Source organism: Folsomia candida, unplaced genomic scaffold, assembly GCF_002217175.1.
Source record: "Folsomia candida strain VU population unplaced genomic scaffold, ASM221717v1 Fcan01_Sc069, whole genome shotgun sequence".
NCBI lineage: Eukaryota > Metazoa > Arthropoda > Collembola > Entomobryomorpha > Isotomidae > Folsomia > Folsomia candida.
In genome coordinates, this window is record NW_019091261.1 from 242,389 (window position 1) to 264,427 (window position 22,039).

Sequence of the window (22,039 nt, forward strand, 5' to 3'; positions counted from 1 at the left end):
GAAGAACCAATGTGAGTGTGAAGGAATGGGGATAGGAAGGATGGAAAGGAAGACTGCTACGCCCACGTGGTCTGGCAGTCTTCCTTTCCATCCTTCCTATCCCCATTCCTTCACAGTCACATTGGTTCTTCCCGTGAGCAGTCACCAAAAATTCTCCCTCCGGTCCTGAAGAAGAACGAAGGTTCGAAACGTTGACCATTGGCCCTTAAATCCGGATTCTACAGTTTACAGTGAGTCTCATCCCATTCCTTACTCCTTATTATACTCACTAGCACATTTTACCAATTATTATCAAACTAATTATCTCAATCCTTCACAAATTTCAATTTATTACAAAATATTAAATTTGACGTCAAACTATTTCAAAACTTTAAAACAATTATAGAAGTTTCCTCAAAACCTTGAAATTAATTTCTTCACTCGTAGTGAAGAAATGAATTTTGTCATATTCCTGCTTAGCGAAGGTGTTAAACTATTTATAAGCCAATTATTTTAATTGGGAGATAACAATTTCACTGTCAAATCTAACAATTAAAATAGCAGGATTATTTAAATATTACTAGATCACGTAGTCTTAACAATTAACTTTTGACATTAAAGTTGTCATTTCAACCAGTTTGCAAAGATTACGAAAGAACCATAATTCGTAATCCTTACACAGTTGGCAACCCATCGTTAAGTTCAAGTAAAATATTCGTGATAATTAATTTGGCGTTTAAATTTACCATTTCTCAAAACCTTGGTAAATTTATATCTTGACAATTCTAACCTATAGGTTAGATATATCAAACTTCGCATGTTTTTAAACATTCTCATGAATTTATGAAGTTTACGAACATTCCCATGAATTTATAAAGGTTACGAGGGAAAGATAAAAAATTTAGTGAAGCCACATATTATTTCACCAAATTATTAATCTACATTTTTTCCTAATTTATTAAATTTCCTAACAATCGAAATTTTTAAATCGCAGAAATTTTACAAGTTTTTAGTAAAACAGTTTAGTGAATTTATGATCCTCCCTGCTTTTTTTTAGTTGATAGATTCCAACCATCTTAATCGTTTACAAAGGTTACAATTTATAATAAAATATTGCAATTGACGTCAAACATTTCTAAACTCAATACTTCTCAAAAATTTTCTGACAAAACCTATTCATTTCTTAGCATATAACCAAAATCCAAAAATTCCAAATAATTATGTAAACTGTTAGAAACCTGGTACGCAGGTATTGATTTATCGGTATTAAAGTTACTACCGCTTGGTATTAAAATTATACCGGCCGTAAAAATTTCATACCAATATTGTCAAATTTTAATACCGGGTTGTATTATTCATCAACAACCACGTTGGTAGAGTCATACATGAATACCGCCTGGTATTACTTTCATACGGGATTTCTAAGCCTGTATAACTGCTCTACTCTCATACAGATCTCGTCTTTTTGTAGCTGCAATATCCCTAAGCGATTGGGAGAACCGATATGAAAATACTGTGGTTCGAAAAAGTAAGGTAATTTAAGCAGGTAACATTGTAAAAACCGTAAATTCTTTAAACTTACAAACTTTGACAAAATTTTAAAACAGTATTAAAAAAGTATATTTGAGGAAAAATAGCTTACAAATTTTTGTAAACTTACTCAAATCAAGGGCGATTCCCTTTATTTTGTAAAAGTTTGAAAAATTATTTATAAAACTAAAACGCACGAATTTTATAAGCCACAATTTAATTGCGTGAATTGCCTCATATTTCTATGCGAGAATTAGACGCCGCATTAAAAAATTGGCAAATGCAGTTAAAAAGCTATAATATAGTTACTGAAAAATTGAGCAAGTTTCACACTAGAAAAAGTCTTAGATAACTACTTAATAAACCAATTGCATATTTAGGTTCCGAAGAATTCTTCTTTCCAATCTTCCGTATTGTGTTTCGTGGTGAAAAAATAGTTTTAAATTTCGTAATATTTAGTTCAAAACTTGAAAAATTATTTCGAAAACGTTTTCCAAATTTCATAATTCTGCGAAAATTTTCATTCGAATTATCTGAAAAGTGAACAATTTCGACGCCATATAAGTAAAATGCCAAAATGGTTAACACAGTTCTTATTAAACTCCGTTAACATGGAGTACATTAGCCGAACGAGCCGAACGTTGAATAATTTAAACGCCGAACTAAAAATAAGAGGTGTCAAATAATAAAATGATTCAATAACTCAAGTAACTTGAAACATTTTTTAAGAACTATTTACAACCATGCTGGTAGGTGTAGAATTTCAAAATTTGAAAAATATATTTTGAAACTTTGCGTCTCTAGTTGAAACTCTCTACCCACGGGCAAACCGGTTGGAGTGGAAGTGTGTAAAGGAGTACAAAATTCCTGATTCTGACGTGACCATTGTGAACGATCAAATCGTAGTTCATCCCGAAAAATTCTACCCGGAACGATTCAGCCAGGCAAATAAGGCAGAAAGACATCCTTACTCGTACCTCGCGTTCAGAATGGGACCCAGAAATTGCATTGGTAAATATATTTATATTTTGTAATTTATGAAAATTTACACAATCGTATTTTCAAAATATTGAAGCGCTTTTACGAAGAAACGAAAATTATGAAAATTTGTACAATGGCAGACAAAATTTTACAATGGCAATTTTGAACAATATTGAGGCAATTCACGCAGCCATCTGTAAAATACGTAAATTGTGTAACACAATTTTATAAAATTTTACAAAATACAAAGACCCATTTGACCATAGTAAGTTTACGAAAATTTGAAAGCCAATTTTCGTCAAAAATATTTGTGAAATTTTGTAAAAGTTAATAGAATTGCGGATTTCAAAATCTTAACAAGGCCTTCATGAATTACCTCATTAATTCCGAACGTTATTTTGTTCAATATTAATTCTACTCTCAAAATATTTAAATTATTTAAGCAGATTTAAACTAAGGACTACTAATTTCACAAAAGTTTCACCGTCTAACACGAAAAACCAATTTTTTTATTGCATTGCGCCGAATTATTAATCTGATTTTTTTCCTAATTTCAAATTTTTGCAGGGATGCGATTTGCGTTATTCGAAGCGAAAGTGGCCATCGCCTACTTTCACATCCAAGTTGGATGATCCAACCAACTCCAAAAACTCCGATCCCGGATCGGGATCGGACGTCGTATCAATACGGCAGATTTTTAAAATACACAAGTCTCCATACTTGACATTTTATTGGGCATAGCAATTCGTTTAGCAAATGGCATGTGAAATAATTTTGCGACCTAAATTTGCGATGGAATTTTACGAAATAAACAATGTCCATTTACTAAAGCCAGAAATGTTGTCAAATCGCTTGATCGATCATATTCATTATAAAAATTACACTGTCAACGAATTTAACTTCTAAAAAGTTCGCACTGAAGTGATTCAGTCGTCATAAAAAATCCATTCAAAACCAAAATTAGACTTATATTAAAATTAGTAACTTGACATATATAATTTAACTTGTATATTTTTTTTAGCAATTTATTCAGACAATTGGATTTTTTATTCTGAAAATCTATTTACCTATTTAAGAAATCGAATTGTTATCCAAACCTATCGTCATTTAGAAAAAAAATCATGTTTCGTAAAAATGCAATATTGTATAAACAATTGTTAAATTAAATTTACATTATTTACATATTACTCGATATTACGGGGACTGTTAATGGATATGTAATTTATCCTAGCCTCATAAATAAATATTTCAAACAAATTTAATCCGATTTTTAATCTAGATTTCAAGCATTTCCTTTTGCCGAATTTAGTCTATTTCTACAATGAATTGGTCAATTGCATTAAAATTTTAAATTGACGTTACACTTTCGCATTTCAATTTTTATTAGCGATTTCAAGCACGTAAAATACTTGAGATTAGGGAAATGGTTTGATACGTACGATACGATATTTTTAGTCTACAATCCAAAAAGAAATAAAATATGGATTCTATAAAAATTGCTATTTTGAAAATTGCTACATTTTCATTTCATCAGCGTTGCATGCAAACGTTGAAAATGCGAATCCATGAATTTCAGGAGTAAAATGAGATTTTGCAACTCGCGAATGTCAACCGGATTTTTCAGTTTCACTCACACAATGAAACATGTCATGTTTCATCTCAATTTTTAAGAAATAATGTTGCCAAATTTCTGCAATTAAATTGTGCATTCTGGGGACATTCTCAAAAATATTTGGTGAAACTGTCAACATGGAAGTTGAGTAACTCAAGATGATCTCGTAAGTTGGGATGGGACAAATCAAACTTGTCTAAAATGTTATTTATTATAGTTTGGTTTCCTAATTAAATTATTAACAACCTGGTTCTGATTTTAATTGAAATTTAGCCACGATAACAGCCACCTTAAGAAGAACAAGACAGACACGGTCCCGAAGAAACGGTCGGATCCTGAGAGAAATCGCTGTTCAAAGGAAAACTCGTTCTAATTTTATACCCAAAATTGATCCTGAACTTTTAAATTTAACGAGGTAATTAATTACTACTAACTAGTTTCTGTAATCTTACTTAATTACTATTTCTGTGCTATTGACGGTTACACAAATTTTTAAAACCCGGGGGCCGGTTAATAAGGGTACCAAATTAGCAGATAAATGACTACAAAAATGTTCCACTTCTCAAGTATAAAAATGTGTTCCTAAAAATTATCCACCCCACAAATTCCAATTTTGAAATTATTCACCACTACATAGATTAGAAACCCAATTTGATTTTAAATTCCATCCAAGAACATTTGCAAATTAGAAATGAATTGAAATTGCAGCGTACTTAAATTTAATTAAGTTTCCTCTTTTTTTAAGTTCCAGTTCCAGCAGCAGCAGCAAATTATCGTTTCGTTCCACTTCCGCCTTGTACTCGTCCCATTCTTGCAAACTGTCCCTGCTCGACAACCCCACGTCCGACCCGACCCCGCTCCTCGGTCGCAGAAGGGTCGCCGCCGCGAAGAAAAAGGCCCGCGCCGCGACCAAAGGGCCTTTCTGGTTCTGGGGACTTTGAGGAAATGGAGGTACACTAAAAAAATCATCAAATTTGTAATCATTTAACCGCTCTGGAAATTTATTTTGAAATTCTGGACGACTAATTGTTAGTCAGTAATGGAATGGTAATGAGTTTTTTAAGCCAGTTTCAATGAGTTCCAATTTTTCTGAAGGTTCTTCTTAAACTTGAGATTTCCTCTCCTTCAAAAAGTGTCAAATTCTGGAGTATATATTTTCAAAAAATAGGGAGCGATCTGTTGTACGAATTTGTCCGACAGAATTTTAAGATAAATCTCCAGAGAATGTGCTGGTTTTGACGATGCGTCATCGAGTCCTACATTAATTATTTACTTGTTAATTACGTAAATGTTAAATTTCTGTACAATTTGATTTCTTTAAAAACCAATTTCTTAAAAACGGAATTTCTTAAATTTTAGAAAAATGAAGAAGATTTCGACACCCCCTTCGAAGATGAAGATGACGGAAACTTGTCGGAGTTGTCGCTTCCCGTATCGTCTGAGGAGGAGGAAGCCGATAAAGATAAGGCGGAAGGTGGCGATAGGGAGAAAGGAAACCTTAAAGATAAGGAAGAATTGCCGGAAGAAGAGGTAAACTAATTAAAAAAATTGTAAATATGAAATTTCCTAATTTGGTTTTTGTTAATTTAGGCTCGTAAACGCCGCCTAGAATATATTCTGAAACGTTCCGAATTCTACACAAAAAAACTGACTGCGGGCGGCATAGGGGGCCTCACTTCGGGGGGAAAAGTAGCCACTGCCAACTTAAATTCTACGGCAGGAAGGTAATTGACTAGCTTAAAATAGCTAACGAATTAACGTATGTACAATAGGACTCGATAACTTATCAGTGATAAAACCCACCACATTTTTAATCATTTATCCGCTTTGGAAATATACGTATTTTAGAATTCTGGACAATAAAAATTGCGATGAGTTTTTGGACACAGTTTCAAATTGAAACTTTCAATAAGTTCCAATTCTTCTGAAGACTTCCTAAACTTTGAATCTTGTCCTTCAGAAAGTGTCAGATTTTGAAGTATATTTTTACAAAATTGGGAACGACCTGCGCTACAAATTATTCTTCCAGAATTTTTATATAAATTCCTAGAGTTGATTGAGAAATGATTAAAAATGTGCTGATTTTTACTTTAAAAACTTACCACCATTCTATTAATCAACTTACCGGGGACAAATTTGCCTTGAAAAATTTTTAAAACAACTTCCCAAAGTCTATGGAAATTGGTTTTAAAATTTGGGTACTAATTAAAATTAATGCATGAATCAAATCTAACGAAATTTTTGTGCAATACTAACGATGATCATACCGAGGTTTTTTAATCGTTAAGTGGTCCGAATACATCTTCCCTACCGGCGGAGAAAATACTTTATGGCGCACCTCTCATGAGCGCTTTGCCACTCGTTTCACCAATGTCAATGATGAATTTCTCCATAACCCGCCGAAATTTTTCAAAATTTTTTGGTGTCCTTTTTTCATGAGAGTATTATTTCATAATTTGTGCCCAAAATCATTCAAGGGGTCGACACTGAGGTACTTTTGTGGCGAAGTCTTTCTTCACGACGAAATCAACTTTTTTTCCTCGAAAGTACTCTGACACTATTTTGGTGCTATGGCACGTACCCATGTTCGGCCAAAATAAAACGTGTTTGTTTTTGATAGAGGGGGTCAATCTCTTGATGACACACTCTTTCAAATAAAGTTCAAAGTTCATGTTCTTGGTGGAAGCGAATGGATTTGAGACGCTCCCATTTTTGTCGATCGCCAGCCATTTTATCTATTTCATTGGAAATTTTGATTGGCTTTGAATTTATATTTCGAACGAACGTCATTTTTGCTTCTATATGAGTAGAACTTTATGCGATTGACGCTTCGAGGTCAGCGGGGCAATAGTTTTCATCGTCTACGACGAGAAACTTCTAAGAGTCGGTTTCAACATTTTCTTATCAAGTTTTCGACAATTTGTTTTCGTTCTGCCATTTTTATCGTCCGTGTTTTTTGGTGCAGTTTTAGTGTTGTGAGTTTTGAAGCCCATCTTATTGGCGTTGATCCTGAGAAGTTAGGTTTTTGAAATTTTTAGTTGTCTGGGTGCAACCCAAATTAATCTTTTTCTGTAAAAGTTTTTCCAGGTTTTTCGTCAGGGTTTTGGTCTGCTAGCGGACAGGTCGACAAGGCCAAATTTTATATATTACATTTTCACGATCCTTATATCTATATAGTGTATGGCTAATTTTGTCCGGTTCATTCTTAGAAGGATAAAGCGGTCACGAGCCTTTTTCCGATCTGAAAAAATCTCTTTTTCGCACGAGTGGCAAACTAATTTTTCCACTTCCTCTAAATTTTGTGCTGTCATTTTTTAACGAAAGGAGATAATCAGATTCTGTTTTCAGTTTTAGAAAGCTTATCAAATTTGCCGATTTTTATGCCTTTTGCATTTGCAAAATTCATTTTTAACTGGGTGAACCAATAGAGGGAACCTTGACAATTTCAATATGCGGGCAACTCTTAGTTATTGAGTTTTGGATTACTCTCTAAACCACAGTTTTTTTTTACTTCAGCCGACGCCGGTCCCTTGCGCCGTCGACGACGGACGACGAGGACCTAATGGACTCACGCACTTCCTCCTCCAAAGGCCCCGTCATATTCGACACCTCCCCCGGCTTCATCACGGGCGGAAAGATGCGCGACCACCAAGTCCGAGGACTAAACTGGCTCGTAAGCCTGTACGATCACGGGATTAATGGGATCCTTGCGGATGAGATGGGGTTGGGAAAAACGCTCCAAAGTATTTCCGTCCTCGGTTACCTGAAACATGTCAAGGGGCTGAAGTACCACGCCCTTATCATCGTCCCCAAAAGTACGCTGAGCAATTGGATCAACGAAATCCAACGGTGGTGCCCAACTATTAGAGCGTTGGCCATGATTGGAGATGAGGTATCAAGGCAGAAACTGATTAACGAGGGGTTGAAAAAGCTGAAAAATTGGGACGTGCTAGTAACAACGTATGAAATGGTGCTGATGGAAAAGGCTGTATTACAAAAGGTAGGAAATTTTGGAAATCGAAATTTGCATCCAACTATTCTCATCAAATTTTACAATTCGTAATAATAACTTAAAACTTTAACACTGTTTTGTTAAGGTAGGACTCCGTGGCTCGTCACCAAAATCAGCACATTTCTATTCATTTCCCCGTTCTGGGAATTTATTTTAAAATTCTGGGCGACAAATTTGTAGACAAATTTATTGGCAGGGAAGTGCCAATTTCTTTAAATATACCATTCAGATTTTGGTAGATTGTGAAGGAGGAGATCTCAAGTTTATGCGAACCTGGCTTAAAAAAACTCTTAACTCTTTAAAACTTTTAAGAATTTTAAAATAAATTTCCAAAGCCCAGGAATGATTAAAAATGATTTTTGGTGACGAGTCAATAAGTCCTAGGTTAAACATGGTCTAAAATTGATATTTAAAAATTTAACTGCATCCTGATAACCCTTATTTCGAATTTTGTTTAGATTCACTGGGGCTACCTCATAATCGACGAGGCCCACCGGATCAAGAACGAGCAGTCCTTGTTGGCCAAGGTCGTCCGGACGTTGCGGTCCAGCCATCGCCTCCTCCTGACCGGAACTCCCCTGCAAAACAACCTCCACGAGCTGTGGTCCCTCCTCAACTTCGTTCTTCCCAAGTACTTCTCCTCGTCAGAAGATTTTTCCTCGTGGTTCGCCGAGATTGGTGCCGAGAGCGAAGAGCTCGTCAAGCGGCTGCACACCATCCTCCGCCCCTTCCTCTTAAGGAGACTAAAGTCCGAGGTGGAAAAAGGACTTCCGCCCAAGATCGAGAAAAAGATTTACGTGGGGCTGTCCCAAATGCAGCATCAGTGCTACAGGGACATCCTCCTAAATCAGTTCAGCGAGGTGAGTTAAGAAATAGTTTTATGTAAATCGCAATGGTTTGTTTGTCTGTGTGATGACAATATTTAAAGAATTTTTTAGTGTGTGTACTCAGGTCAATGTGTATCTGGCAAATTGGGCCTGCAAAACTTGCGAGATTTCCCATTACTTTTGCTAAGAAGCATGTGATTTATTCGCAAATTTACGATTTTATTTCGCAAGATTTATTCCCAACCTCCTTTAATCGCTGGAAATTGTAAATATATAATTCATCGGAACCAATTTATTCAACACAACTGTTTGTACAGATTTGAGAAATCATATTTTACGATTCCCCTCGCGACATTAATTTCTATAGCTTCACAAGTTTTCTTAATTATGTAAATATTTGCAATGCAAAATATTTAAGAAGTTGATGTGAGTTTAGTTACTTATGTTAGAGAGCGAAATTACAAAGCGTGTCTTGAATTAACGTGACTTATCATAAGTTTAAGTGAATTATTTAAAAGTAAATTTCGATAATTTAAATAGATCATACGGAAAGATATGCCAAAATTAAATTCTTAAGTGGCCATCATTATCTTTAATTAACTAATTTTTCATTGTTCTCCCCTAGTTAAATTCCGAGGGAAACATGAGCCACCAAAGCCTCGCCCACATCGTCTTACAACTCCAGAAATGTTGTAACCACCCGTACCTCTTCCGCGGTCAGGAGCCCGGTCCTCCCTACACGTGCGAACCCCACTTGTTCACGAACTGCGGAAAAATGCTGGTGATGGACAAACTCCTGGAGAAACTTAAGCAGGAGGGGAGCCGTGTCCTCCTCTTTTCTTCCATGGCACGGATGCTCGACATTTTCGAGGACTACTGCTTCCTCAAAAAAATGAAGTACCACCGACTCGACGGAAGTACAGAGTACACCGAAAGACAGAAGATGATTGATGAATTTAATAGTCCAGGTGAGGAAAAGGAAATTCTTTAAATTATTTATGAACAGATGGCAGATATGTATTTATTTTCAATTTTTTTAAAAATTTTATGATGACCAAAGGTATAAAATTTTGTGGGTGTGTTCCCTAACTCGCATATGTAGATAGCCAAAATTTCAAAAAAATCGTATATTGTCAAATTTTGCTAGGTTTTCGCAAATCGACACTATTATGCAATACTTTACAATGAAATTGTTACAACGTTACAGTCAATACATTTTTCGTAAATACATAGCCGGCCTCTGATTGTCATCATAATCGTTCACATTCATTTATTCAGCAAATTCTTGAATTATGAGTGAATAATTTTTGAACAATGAATACTGAATAATTACTTGTTTTCAAATTTTGAGTGAATGAATAATGAATAAGTATTTTTTATTAATTTTTATATCGAATGAATTTTGAAGGAGTAAAAATTTTTTGAACAGGCATGAAAATTATGTCAAATTAATTTGTGTTTTGTTTTGTCGTAGGGAGCGAGACGTTCCTCTTCATGCTGACCACGCGGGCGGTCTGGGAATCAATTTGACTTCGGCCGATTGTGTCGTGATTTACGATTCCGACTGGAATCCAATGGTGGACCTGCAGGCGATGGACAGAGCTCACAGAATCGGACAGACGAAACAAGTCCGCGTCTTCAGGCTTATAACGGAGGACACCGTGGAAGAGAAAATAGTGCAACGGGCTGCTCTAAAGTTAAAATTGGACAATGTAAGAAAATTATAAAATTTTGAAATTTAATTGATTTCGAGGTTTGACATTTATTAAGGTGTGAAACAAAGTGAAACCCCTTTATGGAAATGTACTGTCCGTCTGTCCGTCCGTCTGATTCTATCCATGACAACTTTAGACCAGATGCGAGACAACTTATCTCATTTGGTGTCACCTTATTGCTTTCGTTTGCTACAATTTACTTACGAATGCTATGCAAATGCTAAAATTTAAAAAATCCAAATTTGGTCATTGCCATTAATGAAATTATGAAAATATTGAGTTTGACAGTTTTCCTAAAAAATATTACATATTTAATTAAAAATCTACATACTTATTTTTTCAGGTCGTCATCCAACAAGGACGTGGACAAATCGTGGACAAATCCCAAAACGTCCTCTCCTCCGCCGACCTCTTATCTTGGGTCCGACACAGCGCTAAATCAATCTTATCCTCCGACGGAGTGGAAACAATAGCGGACGAGACCATCCAAGAAATCATGTCCAAGTCGGAGGCGAAATCGGGCAAGGTGGACGAAGCCATTAACGCCCTCCCAGAAAGCAGATTGGCCACCTTCACCATCGACTCGCAGGCACAGGAAAAGGACCATTTCGACTTTGGGGGGGGGGAAATTTCCGGCGGTTGAGGGAGGAGCACCGCCGGAAGCAGAGGGAGGCCAAAACAACTTCCGGATACTTTGACGTAGATCAAAACATCACCGGAAGTCAACGAGCCAGCAAATTGAAGGCTCTGGCCGCGATCAGTGGGAAACCAAACGAGGGAACCCCTGCCGCAGACGCTAGGGAAATGAGCAGTGTTGGAGGAGGCGGGACGAACGGCGGTGGTGGTGGTGACGACGAGAAGATGGAAGAAGACGACGATTCTGGAGAACCGGTTCAAAATCCGGTCATCACGAACAATAATAACGAGGCGAACGGGGATGACAAGGAGGACGATGATGACGACGAGGGTGACATGTCCCACTCGCGATTTGACGATTACGACATGCTCTCCTCCGTGGAAGAGATGAACAATGGGGACGGTCATTACGATGTCGGGACCGGAAATGGATTCAATGCCGCGGCCAATTTTACCGATGACGATTTACGCGCAGATCTTGAAAATTGTCGTCTTCACGAGGAGACGGATTCGGACTCGTTACACGTCATCTCGTCCGGTCCGTCATCCTGCAACACGGTCTATGGCGAGGATAATACGAGCGACATTTCGTCTCAGAGCGCCCCTATGAGCGTCCCACCCCCACCGAGTAGCGTGGGAGGAGGCATTTTTGACCATGGACAGGCAGGAAGTAGTGACGTGAGTGAAATAGTAATACGAAATAAAAGTTTGTTTTTATATTTTGGGTATTAAATTTTCTTTCTTTGTTCAGGTTATGAATAATTCTCATCAGAGAAGCTCTTCAAGCTGTTCGGGAGGACCTCCATCCGTTCAAACGTTTCCACAACCGGGATCCAATTCAAACTCGAGTTGTATGATGGCGACAACTTCGGGTGGTGGTGGTTCAGGGACGATGGCGTCCTCACCATTTCAACCCAGTCCGTCTGGTGTGATGACGAGTAGCAATAATTCCCCACCGAATCAAGTTGGTCTTGGTCCAGTTTTGGTCATGCCGACGAATCCACAACAGCAGCAACAGCAAATTCAGTCACCTGTAGGGAGTGGAAATGGGGGTGGTCACAACGGCGTTGTCGTGATGCATGAGCATGGTCAACAGCAAAATAATAACAACCTGTATCAGCAACAACAAAATAGTTCTCACTGTAAGTTTTGTACAATTGTCTGTGTGTGCAAATATTAACTACAAATTATAATTTTTCCTTTATTTTTAGATTCAGAACACGCTCAAGAGCAACAGCAGCAACGCCTCCACGCGTCACAGCCTAGTCCAAGTCCTCAAACCATCAAGAGATGCATAAGATGGGTGAAGACCGAAGTGTTGAGGCTGTCGCTGAAGAAATGAGTGCTGGGGTTGTGCCTGTGTAAGAATTTTAATATGTATTCAAAATGTAATTTTTTTGTAGCCCGAACCAGGGCTTATGTAATTGTCATGTCCGTCCGTTCGATAACTCTCGAACCAGTTGACCGATTGACTTGAAATTTTTACTATGTGCATATTGGACAAAGTTAGGAAACGAGTTCGTGGATGGACGAAATCGGTCAAGTGGTTGACCTGTGGGGGTTATCGGAGTGGGTCGGGTATTATGCACCAAAATTTCAAAATTGTAGAAAGCTGAAATTTGACATACAGGTTGCTAATGGCTCATAATGAAAGGATATGAAGTGAAATTGGAAAATTTGGCAACCGGAGGTCTGATGGGAGTTTCAATCGCGGTTCGTACAATATTTATCCCACCCCCGTCACTCTTCTTCTTTGTCCACTTTTCGTCTTGCACCCACGACTTGAACTTGTTTCAACGTTCCCACCGTCGCAGAGGCGGAGGCTAAAGATTTTGGCGTCATGTGAACCGATGGTGTAGTAGCGACCGTTACACCGCGGCGAGGTCGTCGAGACAGCGTCGACATCTCGGCGTCTTTGTCGAATTGGAAGGTTTCATGGGAGATAAGAGCAGCTTCTTTCGAGCGCTACTGAAAGTAGAAGGAGCAGATTTACGACTGACAACTTCAGGCACAGGTTTCACTTCAGGTGGTGATGGGGAAGGTTCTTTGGTGGGCACATTTTTCTTCTTGCTCTTGCGACCCGTGGGGGTTGACACGCTCGGAGAACTTGTCACACTCGCGCTCAACTTGATTCTTCTCTGCGGTGGAGACAAACTCTTTCGCCGATTTTGCTCCGCATCCGCCAGCACGCTCGCCTCCTTCAGCCACGATATTCCCGTAGTCTTGGTCCATGAGGAGAGATTTCCCTGAGGACGACGACCCTCCAGACGACGGCCCTGTTTTCACCTCCAAATGATCACACTCCGATTTTCGCCCCTTTTCCCCTTCACTCGCTCCCTTTTTCGGCGATGGTGAAGACGAGTCCGGAAGTAGGACAGTTTTGGTAGTGCTCTTCTTCTTGTGTGAAGCTGATGGGCTCACAGATTTCGCCACGGACTTTTTCTCGACACGTTTCTCCACGAAGAGATTGGATCTCGGGGGCGAAATGCAGGACGACGAGGCGTCGTCGGCGTTGTAGTGGCGACGACAAGAGATTTTTTACCCGAGGGGGACACAGATTTGCTTGTCGTCACGTCTTTATTATTTGTATCCTTGTTTTTGGGTCGACCACGTCCGGGCTTTTCAGGAACAGGGTCAATAGTACCGTCATCATTCGCCACGGAGGGCGACGGTTTGGTAGTTTTTCCTTTCTTTGGCGCCGATTGCTCGAGAGGAGTGTCTCCATCGCTGAGTTTTCGCTTGGGGGGACGACCTCGCCTCCCAGACTTGATGACGACGGGTGTCGGTGAGGGTGATGCTGCTGATGGAGGAGTTGTTTTTCGTGTTTTTCGCTTAGGTTTTCGTTAAATGACGTTTGGCAGAGATAATTGCATCCGAATGAGAAAAAATGCGGTCAAAAGTGGACACATCTTACACTTTACAAATTTATTCCCACGCATTTTCTTCTCTTCGGATGCAAATATCTCATTAGGAGATCGTGTCTGTTGCAAATTTCATAATAATTAAAGTTGTGATCAATTGACACTAATTTGCTCAAAATCGTAGAGGATGCACTGGGAGACCTCCATAATTAATTTTATTTTAGAATTTAACTAGAGTTTACTTATAATATTGTTTTATATTTAAATATAGATCGCAACGTCGTCGGGAAATTATACCCAGATTCTTGAAAAATAAAACAAAACACATTTTATCACGACTCCCGGTTCGCCTTTTCCACAAATACTACACCCCCGTGGATGACCCCACCAACTTCATGGAGGTAACGTGTAATCTGTGTGGGCGGACTCTAAAAGCTTTGAAAGTTTACACTTACATTCTGCACTTTAGGTGAGTGTTTTGATCCGTCTTGGAAATAATGTTACGGTTTTGAAAAGTTAGTTTTAAAGAACAACTCTTTAGAAACAACATTTAGTGCGGCACTTCCGCAGCTGCAGAAAATTCAGCAAGTTTTGGGCTGCTCAAGGTCGCCGAAATTTCCAGCGTAATCTGTACCATACGGCAGCTGTTGAGTGTTTCCGTTGTTTCAAAGAGTTGCTCTTTCAAACTAACGTGATAAAAAATAATCTGGGTTGGACATGGTTCGTGTCCCCATTGTAATCTTTAATTTTAATTGTAGGAAGGTCCACAGGTACTTTGAGATTGACAACATAACGATAGGAGACATCGATCGGGCGTTTTTAGTCGGTAAAGAAAAGTAGTTTTCATAGTCTACCTAACCTATTCCAGCCATATTATATCTTTAATTGAATATTTTGGCAAATCATTCAGTTACTATTATTGACCAATAATAATAAATTTTGCGCAGATCTAGAAAACCGTCGCCTTCATCGCAAGAAGCCCGGCCCGTCATCGTGCAAAACGGTTTATGGCGATGACAAAACGAGCGATCAGAACGGTCCACATGGGGGTCCTGGCTCGGTCGACAACTCCGCCCCCCACCACCAGCAGCAACAAGTCCAGTCACAACAGCAACATCATTACGACAGCAGCTGCAAATATGTGCCGCCACATTCGCCAATGACGCCCGGGTCGGTGGGGATGAATCCTCCAACACCTCCGCAGCAGCAGCAAGGTGAGGGACAATCCCTGTAAAAATTTTCCGCCCAAGAGATATGCAGAATCTTCCAGAACTCGGCACAAAAGCTCTGCAAAGTATTATTCTAGGCATGTATCTATACTATTATGCTCTGCACATAAAAATTTTTCAGATAAATTGTGCACAATTTTAGAGAGTTCTGCAATTTTCGGCTGGTCAATTTTCGTAATCTTTCATGACATTTGTTGAACATTCGGCTCAGAGGTAGTTTAACTTATTTATTGATTTAGGTCACCCCCCTCTACTTGAAATCTGCTCCACCCACGCCCGGTCATCCACAACACCCTTTGCCCCCAATCCAACCACATCATCACCAGTCTCCACCAACACCGCAACCTCCTCCTCAGTACCACCACCAGCATCACACTCAGCAGTTGTCACCTCCAAGCCGATCGCCACATCAGGGCCAAGTCAACTACGTCGGTCGGCAGCAAATGTCTCCCGGAATGCAGCAGCCCATGTCACCCGCGATGCACCAACAAATGATGGCGTACCAGCAGCAGCAGCAGCAGCAAGGAATGGTCATGGCGGGAGGATGAGGAAGGGTGACAATGGACGATGCGCCACGTCGACACTCGTTCCGCCCCCACCACTACAAGGTCACGGAATGCCTCCGCAGCAACCGGTTATTCAGCGAAGGGTTGGAGAGACGCCAAATCCGGCGGCAATGTTCCCCATTCGCCCTCCACCGCAACAACAACAACAAATGCAAAACAATCATGGCCAAGGTATGAAATTAGTTGTAGAATTATGAAGTATCGTGAGCTGCTTATCGTGACCGTTATGTCCGCCCGTCCCTCTATCTGTGAGCACGATATCTCCAAAACTCCTCAACATAGTTAAGAGCGGTTTACCTGAGGTTTTTCAAATTTAACCTTAATTTTCACATGCGGTGTCATTTCAAATGAAATTGCAAGTGCTTGGACACTATTTTTTAGTTTGTCACGATTTAATTTATTTTGCAGTTATAAACTATTTTCTAATTTCAGGCATGGCTTCATCGGGGTCCCACTCTCACCAGAGTCACCAAGGTCTCGATCCTCGCAACATGTACACCAATTTTGGTCCAGCCGACGCCTACGCCGCCATGTACCAACAGCAGCAGCATCCAGCCATTCGTCATCAATATCACCCGAGTCGGATGCCGCCAAGAATGTCGTCGTCATCATGGCATCACTCGTCGAGACCGCAATTTCCTCCTCCTCAATTACCGCAACAACATCACGGAAGAGAAGCTTCTTCAAACAGGCATATTCAGAACCTTCCTGCGCCATCCCGTTCCTTGGCGAAATTGCAACAACTCGCTCACGGGATGGGCGGAGGAGCGATGTCAAGTTCCACCGCTATGACGGCAACTCCCACCGCGCCACCCGTCGCCCCACCAGCACCGCACAACCTGCGGTACCAGCAGTATCAACAACAGATGCAACAACAAGCCCAGGTGGCAGCTTATTACCACCGCTATCCTGGCGCACAACAGCCCCCAACCACTTCCGGTGGAGGACAGCGTCCTCACGCCTATGCGCAACGACCTCCCTCCATGACTAACGGCGGGCGGCAGCATGGACAAGACCCGCGACAAACTGGGCCTTACTCTGGCTTGATGCCCCAACTCAATCCAAACATGAGACGCTGATAAGTCATCCCTTATCAAACGGATGACTACCATTTATTTCTATGAATGAATTAGACTATATGATTTTTCTACGTTTTTGTTACATTTTTGTAACTAATTATTCCATTAGTTTTTGTATGGAAATTATTTTTAGCGACTATATAATTAATTATTGTCAAGTTGTTACATGAAAATTCTTATGAAATTTACGAGATTATTCGCAGTTTACATTTTTGAGCTGACGTTGTTGTTGACGTGCTGCTGAAGGAACGACGGCGGTGAAGCAGGACTCTGAGAAGAGTAGTGCTCCTCCTTCTCCTAAAAGTGACGATGGTGGTGGTAAAGAGGACACAAATGAGAAGAAAAACAGTAGTGACGAAGTGGACAAGGAGAAAAGTGACGAGAGTGAGTCTTCTCCTGGACTTGACGAGGAGAAGGAGGAAAAGAACGGGGATGATGACGATGCCAAGGTGTTATTGACGAATAAAGTTCCCATAGTGAGCATGGAGGAGGAAGATAAGCCCGTGTCGAAAGAGGAAAAGGAGTATGACGTGCAGAAGGGGTCCGTCGAGGAGGAGGAGATTGTCACAAAATCTGAAATGGTATGACATTTGATAATTGATGATTTTATTTATTTATTTTACTTACACTCATTTCAATTTTTTAAGGATTCTGACGAGGGGACGAAAGATGTCACAAAACCGGAAATTGACTCATCTTCATCTCCGTCACCTGTTACTCTAGAACCGAAAAAGTGCCGCCTATGCAACGCAGTTTTAAGTGACAAACTCAGTGAAACGTGCCCGTTTGTGTCTCAAAGCCGGATCAAGAACTAAAATTGAGTCCTCCTGTCGAAGAGGAGTCCTCGCCGGCTGACAAATTACCTGACGTCGTCACCACCACGCCGGACGAACCGCCTCCGGAAGAAGAAGCCAAAGTGACCTCACTCCAGAAAGAAGAGGAGAAACCCAAGAGTAAGCGCAAGAAGCCGCCTAGTCAAGACTCCGCCTCGCCAAAGAAGGGAAAACCGTCGCCCTCCGTGGCGAAAGTCTCGAATGATGATGGTACTATTGACCTTGTTGTTGTTCCTGAAAAGCCCGGACCAAACCGTCGCCCTCCGTGGCGAATGATGATGGTACTATTGACCCTGTTCCTGAAAAGCCCGGACGTGGTCGTCCCAAAAACAAGGATACAAATAATAAAGACGTGACGACAGGCAAATCTGTGTCCCCCTCGGGTAAAAAATCTCTCGTCGTCGCCACTCCAACGACGACGCCACGTCGTGACTCGCGCGCCTCGTCGTCCTGCATTTCTCCCACGAGATCCAATCTCTTCGTGGAGAAACGTGTCGAGAAAAAGTCCGTGGCTAAATCTGTGAGCCCATCAGCTTCACACAAGAAGAAGAGCACTACCAAATCTGTCCCACTTCCGGAATCGTCTTCACCATCGCCGAAAAAAGGAGCCAGTCCTGTCGCCAAGAAGGCAAAGAAGGCGAAAAAGGGACGAAAATCGGAGAGTGATCATTTGGAGGTGAAAACAGGGCCGTCCTCGGGAGGGTCGTCGTCCTCAGGGAAATCTCTCCTCATGGACCAAGACTACGGGAATATCGTGGCCTTCAGAAGGAGGCGAGCGTTCTGGCGGATGCGGAGCAAAATCGGCGCAAGAGTTTGTCCCCACCGCAGAGAAGAATCAAGTTGAGCGCGAGTGTGACGAGTTCTCCGAGCGTGTCAACCCCCACGGGTCGCAAGAGTAAGAAGAAAAATGCGCCCACCAAAGAACCTTCGCCATCACCGCCGCCACCCGAAGTGAAACTTGTGCCTGAAGTTGTCAGTCGTAAATCTGCTCCTTCTACTTCCGCTAGCGTTCGAAAGAAGCTGCTCTTATCTCCCATGAAACCTTCCAATTCGACAAAGACGCCGAAACAGAAAGATTCTGGGGAGGATGTCGACTCAGCCGTGACGCTGTCTGGACGACCTCGCCGCGGCGTAACGGTCGCCACTACACCGTCGGTTCACAAGACGCCAAAATCTTTAGCCTCCGCCTCTGCGACGGTGGGAACGTTGAAACAAGTTCAAGTCGTGGGTGCAAGACGAAAAAGTGGACAAAGAAGAAGAGTGACGGGGGTGGGATAAATATTGTACGAACCGCGATTGAAACTCCCATCAGACCTGTGGCGACGACGCCGTCACAGACTGGTGGTCGAAAGTGCCTCAACTTCAGCAGTGGTGGAGACGAAACGCCGTCGCCAAGCGGGAGGAAGGGGAAGTTTGGCGACAAGTACGCGATGCGGAAGTATTTGAAGAAGAAGGCGTTGACTCATCAGAAGACTGCTGGCGTGGCGTCGGCGACTGGGCGAAAGAATGAGAAAGTTCTCCAGCCAAACAAGACCAAGAACAAGGGCGGCGGCGGAGGCGGGGGTGGTGTGAGTGGCGGAGATCTGGTGGCCGACACGAGCAGCGGGACAGATGGGGTGGAGAATTCTGACCTTTCCATTCAGGACGATCGTGCCATTAAAGGTGCGTGTGAAAAACTCTGCATCTGCGTGGATTGGAAGTTGGTCGAGTCGCACGGGGCGCGCGTTTCTGCGAGCAAGTCACGGATAAAGATTGATCGCGACGCTCTCCGTTGGACTCCGCTGGTCTATAAGCAGTACTACGATGATGAAGAGGCCGCCGGAAGGTCGCGAGACGGCTCACCCGACAGCGGAGATCGGACAACGTCCCCGATTCGAAAAACGTCCTTAGCTGCAGCCATGTCCACGCCGGACAAGAATCTCAAGAGCCCTGTCGTGCTTGGGAGGAGGGCGAGAGTGGCGGCGAACGCGTACAAGATCAAGAAGGAGAAGAAGAAGAGCGTGAGACGGGTGATTGAATTGACGCCGCCAAGAAAGAATGGCAAATCTGCACTTTCCGTACCAACTGCGAAATCGCCACTTGCCGTGGTGACACCAAAACCGTCACATAAAAAGACAACGGTCGTGATTCAACCGGAAATTGAAACCCCGAAAGTTGTCCCCGTCGAGGATAAAAAGAAGAAAAAGAGTCAAAAAGAAGGAATCGGAAGTCATAGTTCCACAAGTTGTGGAAGAAGAAGTCGAGGAGGAAGATGACGAAGAAGAAGAAGACGAGTCCGAACCAGAAGTTGAATCAGAGCAGGAGGAAGAAGATGAAGACTCAGATTCTGACGAAGACGACGATAGCGACGATGATGAGGAAGACCCTCCACCACCACCACCCAGACCAGACCAGACCTGGGCGACGATCTGCCGGGAAGAAACGTGGCAACGATGGTGAAGACGAAGAAGGTGACGATGAGACGCCAAGGACGAGACGAAGGGGTCGCAGTTCGACGCGTGGTGGTAGCAGATCCACTTCCGGAGGAGGAGGTGCCAGTCGTGGACGAAAACGGCTGGATTGGAGTGCTCAAAGTGAGAACAAATTGGAGGCTGCGATGCTTCAAACGTCCATGGCGCTGATGGCGGAAAAGAAAAAGTCTCCCGTGAAGAGGAAGCTGAGCCAAAGCGATCCCGACGATGATCACAAAGCAACTGAACAAAGCTCCCCGCTCTCGATTAAATTGTCACCTCAGCCGCAAAAAACGTGGCCTCCAGTTGCACCACAAGTGAAAATGACGACTCCTCCTCCTCCTACTGCAGGACTTTCGGTGGGAATCCCTGCCACCAGCCCGACCACAGCGGCAGATTCCACTTCCAAGAAGAACTTTAAGGAGATGCTGCTCGGGAAAGTTTTGAAGGGGAGAGCGACAAAAGTCAAGAATTTAGAGGAGGAAGAAAACGCCCACAATTGTTAAACCCAGCTTTTTGACAAATAGAGCTGCTTATTAATTAATTAATTAATTATGTACTTAAATGGGATAGTATTTATTTATTTATTTGTGTATAAGTAATTGACTAACTAAAATAAGAATAACCTGGTGGGTAGTAGATCTTTAAGGAAAATGGCAAATAAGTAAAAATGAAATATGCAAATTATTAAATATAATGATTAATAAACGATATAATGATTTTGAAAAATCAGTATGGGTCACCCCATAGGGTCACTCTGGTTGCACTTTACTCACTTTTAACTTCATATTCTTTAATTAGAAGCCATTAAGTACCATTGTGCCGGATTTCATCTTTTTAAAGTAATTTCTAAAAATCAGTATGGGTCACCCCATAGGGTCCCTCAAGATTAAAATTTTTCCAACCTGAAGTTATTTTTTTCTATTAGGAGCCATTAGCAACCTCTGTATCAAAGTTCACCTCTCTACAACAATTTTGAAATTTTGGTGCAAAATACCCTACCCACTTATATGACCCCCACCGGTTCAAAACTTTTCTGATCGAACCCATCTTCTAACTCGGTCGTTGCATTGCCCAGATACATGTCTGCACCAAATTTGGTCAAAATTGGTTAACTCGTTCGACTGACATGACAATTACATAAGCCCTGGTTCGGGCTAAAAATCACGACTCGAGAAAAAGTCAGTCTTTGGATGTAATCCGAATATTTTAACGTTGCGATGTGATTAAAAGTCGACAATAATTACTTAATAAATTTCGTAAAAAATTGATATATGTAACTAAGGACGGATCTTTTTAATTGTTGTGTTTTCGTCCGGCACTTCGTGTAAAATTGTTCGCCATGACATACATGGTCAAAATGCTTAAAAGGTTAACAACGAAAACAGAAGTAAGTAATAAAATCCAAGCCGGTCATTATAAATATGTCGTTGTCGGTACCGGCTAAGAAATCGCAACGATGTCGAAATATGCAAATTGATGGACTTATTGTAACATTAAAACTAACTTATTTTTATTTTGGCGTTCAACTTATTCAGTTTCGTATGATTTGTATACCAAAATAAAAATAAGTGGTGTTAAATAATAAAATAGGTCGGATAATAATAAAATATTCGGCTGATCTGGCTAATGTAATCCAAAAGAGTAGAGTCCCTTAAATGGTGACCCAGAGGTCAAAAACAATTTTTCTTACTTATATTCATATCAGTCTTTAATTTTGCAACATTTT

General features: G+C 41.2%; 5 protein-coding genes across 5 annotated transcripts; all 5 read left to right on the top strand.

Annotated features, from left to right (window-relative positions):
• The first annotated feature begins 4,275 nt into the window (after window positions 1-4,275).
• On the top strand, window positions 4,276-11,329 carry LOC110862808 (SWI/SNF-related matrix-associated actin-dependent regulator of chromatin subfamily A member 5-like). The gene is given in 10 exon segments (XM_035845859.1): window positions 4,276-4,517; window positions 4,848-5,053; window positions 5,462-5,632; window positions 5,693-5,826; window positions 7,619-8,102; window positions 8,573-8,974; window positions 9,567-9,909; window positions 10,416-10,445; window positions 10,448-10,653; window positions 11,000-11,329. Coding segments are annotated over 9 exon segments (2,076 nt in total). The 5' UTR covers window positions 4,276-4,517; window positions 4,848-5,047; the 3' UTR covers window positions 11,300-11,329.
• LOC118433681 (uncharacterized protein DDB_G0286591-like) lies at window positions 11,306-14,562 on the top strand. Its single transcript, XM_035845861.1, has 4 exons — window positions 11,306-11,970; window positions 12,044-12,434; window positions 12,504-12,653; window positions 14,425-14,562. Exons 1-3 carry the CDS (start codon window positions 11,461-11,463, stop codon window positions 12,632-12,634), a joined length of 1,032 nt encoding a protein of 343 aa, XP_035701754.1. The 5' UTR covers window positions 11,306-11,460; the 3' UTR covers window positions 12,635-12,653; window positions 14,425-14,562.
• Window positions 14,487-17,226, top strand: LOC110862809 (trithorax group protein osa-like). Its single transcript, XM_035845860.1, has 5 exons — window positions 14,487-14,622; window positions 14,912-14,979; window positions 15,101-15,367; window positions 15,622-16,119; window positions 16,381-17,226. The coding sequence occupies exons 1-5, from the start codon at window positions 14,549-14,551 to the stop codon at window positions 17,025-17,027; spliced, it is 1,554 nt and encodes a 517-aa protein (XP_035701753.1). The 5' UTR covers window positions 14,487-14,548; the 3' UTR covers window positions 17,028-17,226.
• On the top strand, window positions 17,047-21,003 carry LOC110862810. The gene is made up of 2 exons (XM_035845862.1): window positions 17,047-17,608; window positions 17,675-21,003. The coding sequence occupies exon 2, from the start codon at window positions 19,291-19,293 to the stop codon at window positions 20,113-20,115; it is 825 nt and encodes a 274-aa protein (XP_035701755.1). The 5' UTR covers window positions 17,047-17,608; window positions 17,675-19,290; the 3' UTR covers window positions 20,116-21,003.
• LOC118432966 (proteoglycan 4-like) lies at window positions 17,087-19,138 on the top strand. Its single transcript, XM_035845858.1, has 6 exons — window positions 17,087-17,099; window positions 17,274-17,608; window positions 17,675-17,740; window positions 17,827-18,070; window positions 18,103-18,536; window positions 18,626-19,138. The coding sequence occupies exons 1-6, from the start codon at window positions 17,087-17,089 to the stop codon at window positions 19,136-19,138; spliced, it is 1,605 nt and encodes a 534-aa protein (XP_035701751.1).
• Window positions 21,004-22,039: the final 1,036 nt, after the last annotated feature.

What these genes read in the sequence shown, in the direction of transcription:
- LOC118433681 (XM_035845861.1), top strand. Translation starts at nt 11,461, where the DNA reads ATGAGCAGTGTTGGAGGAGGCGGGACGAACGGCGGTGGTGGTGGTGAC. An exon ending in GACAGGCAGGAAGTAGTGAC is followed by an intron (nt 11,971 to 12,043) that starts GTGAGTGAAATA and finishes TTCTTTGTTCAG; the next exon opens with GTTATGAATAATTCTCATCA. An exon ending in ACAACAAAATAGTTCTCACT is followed by an intron (nt 12,435 to 12,503) that starts GTAAGTTTTGTA and finishes CTTTATTTTTAG; the next exon opens with ATTCAGAACACGCTCAAGAG.
- LOC110862809 (XM_035845860.1), top strand. Translation starts at nt 14,549, where the DNA reads ATGGAGGTAACGTGTAATCTGTGTGGGCGGACTCTAAAAGCTTTGAAA. An exon ending in CGATCGGGCGTTTTTAGTCG is followed by an intron (nt 14,980 to 15,100) that starts GTAAAGAAAAGT and finishes AATTTTGCGCAG; the next exon opens with ATCTAGAAAACCGTCGCCTT. An exon ending in GCAAAACAATCATGGCCAAG is followed by an intron (nt 16,120 to 16,380) that starts GTATGAAATTAG and finishes TTCTAATTTCAG; the next exon opens with GCATGGCTTCATCGGGGTCC.
- LOC118432966 (XM_035845858.1), top strand. An exon ending in CATCTTCATCTCCGTCACCT is followed by an intron (nt 17,741 to 17,826) that starts GTTACTCTAGAA and finishes TGTGTCTCAAAG; the next exon opens with CCGGATCAAGAACTAAAATT. An exon ending in CGGAGAGTGATCATTTGGAG is followed by an intron (nt 18,537 to 18,625) that starts GTGAAAACAGGG and finishes CGTGGCCTTCAG; the next exon opens with AAGGAGGCGAGCGTTCTGGC.
- LOC110862810 (XM_035845862.1), top strand. Translation starts at nt 19,291, where the DNA reads ATGCGGAAGTATTTGAAGAAGAAGGCGTTGACTCATCAGAAGACTGCT.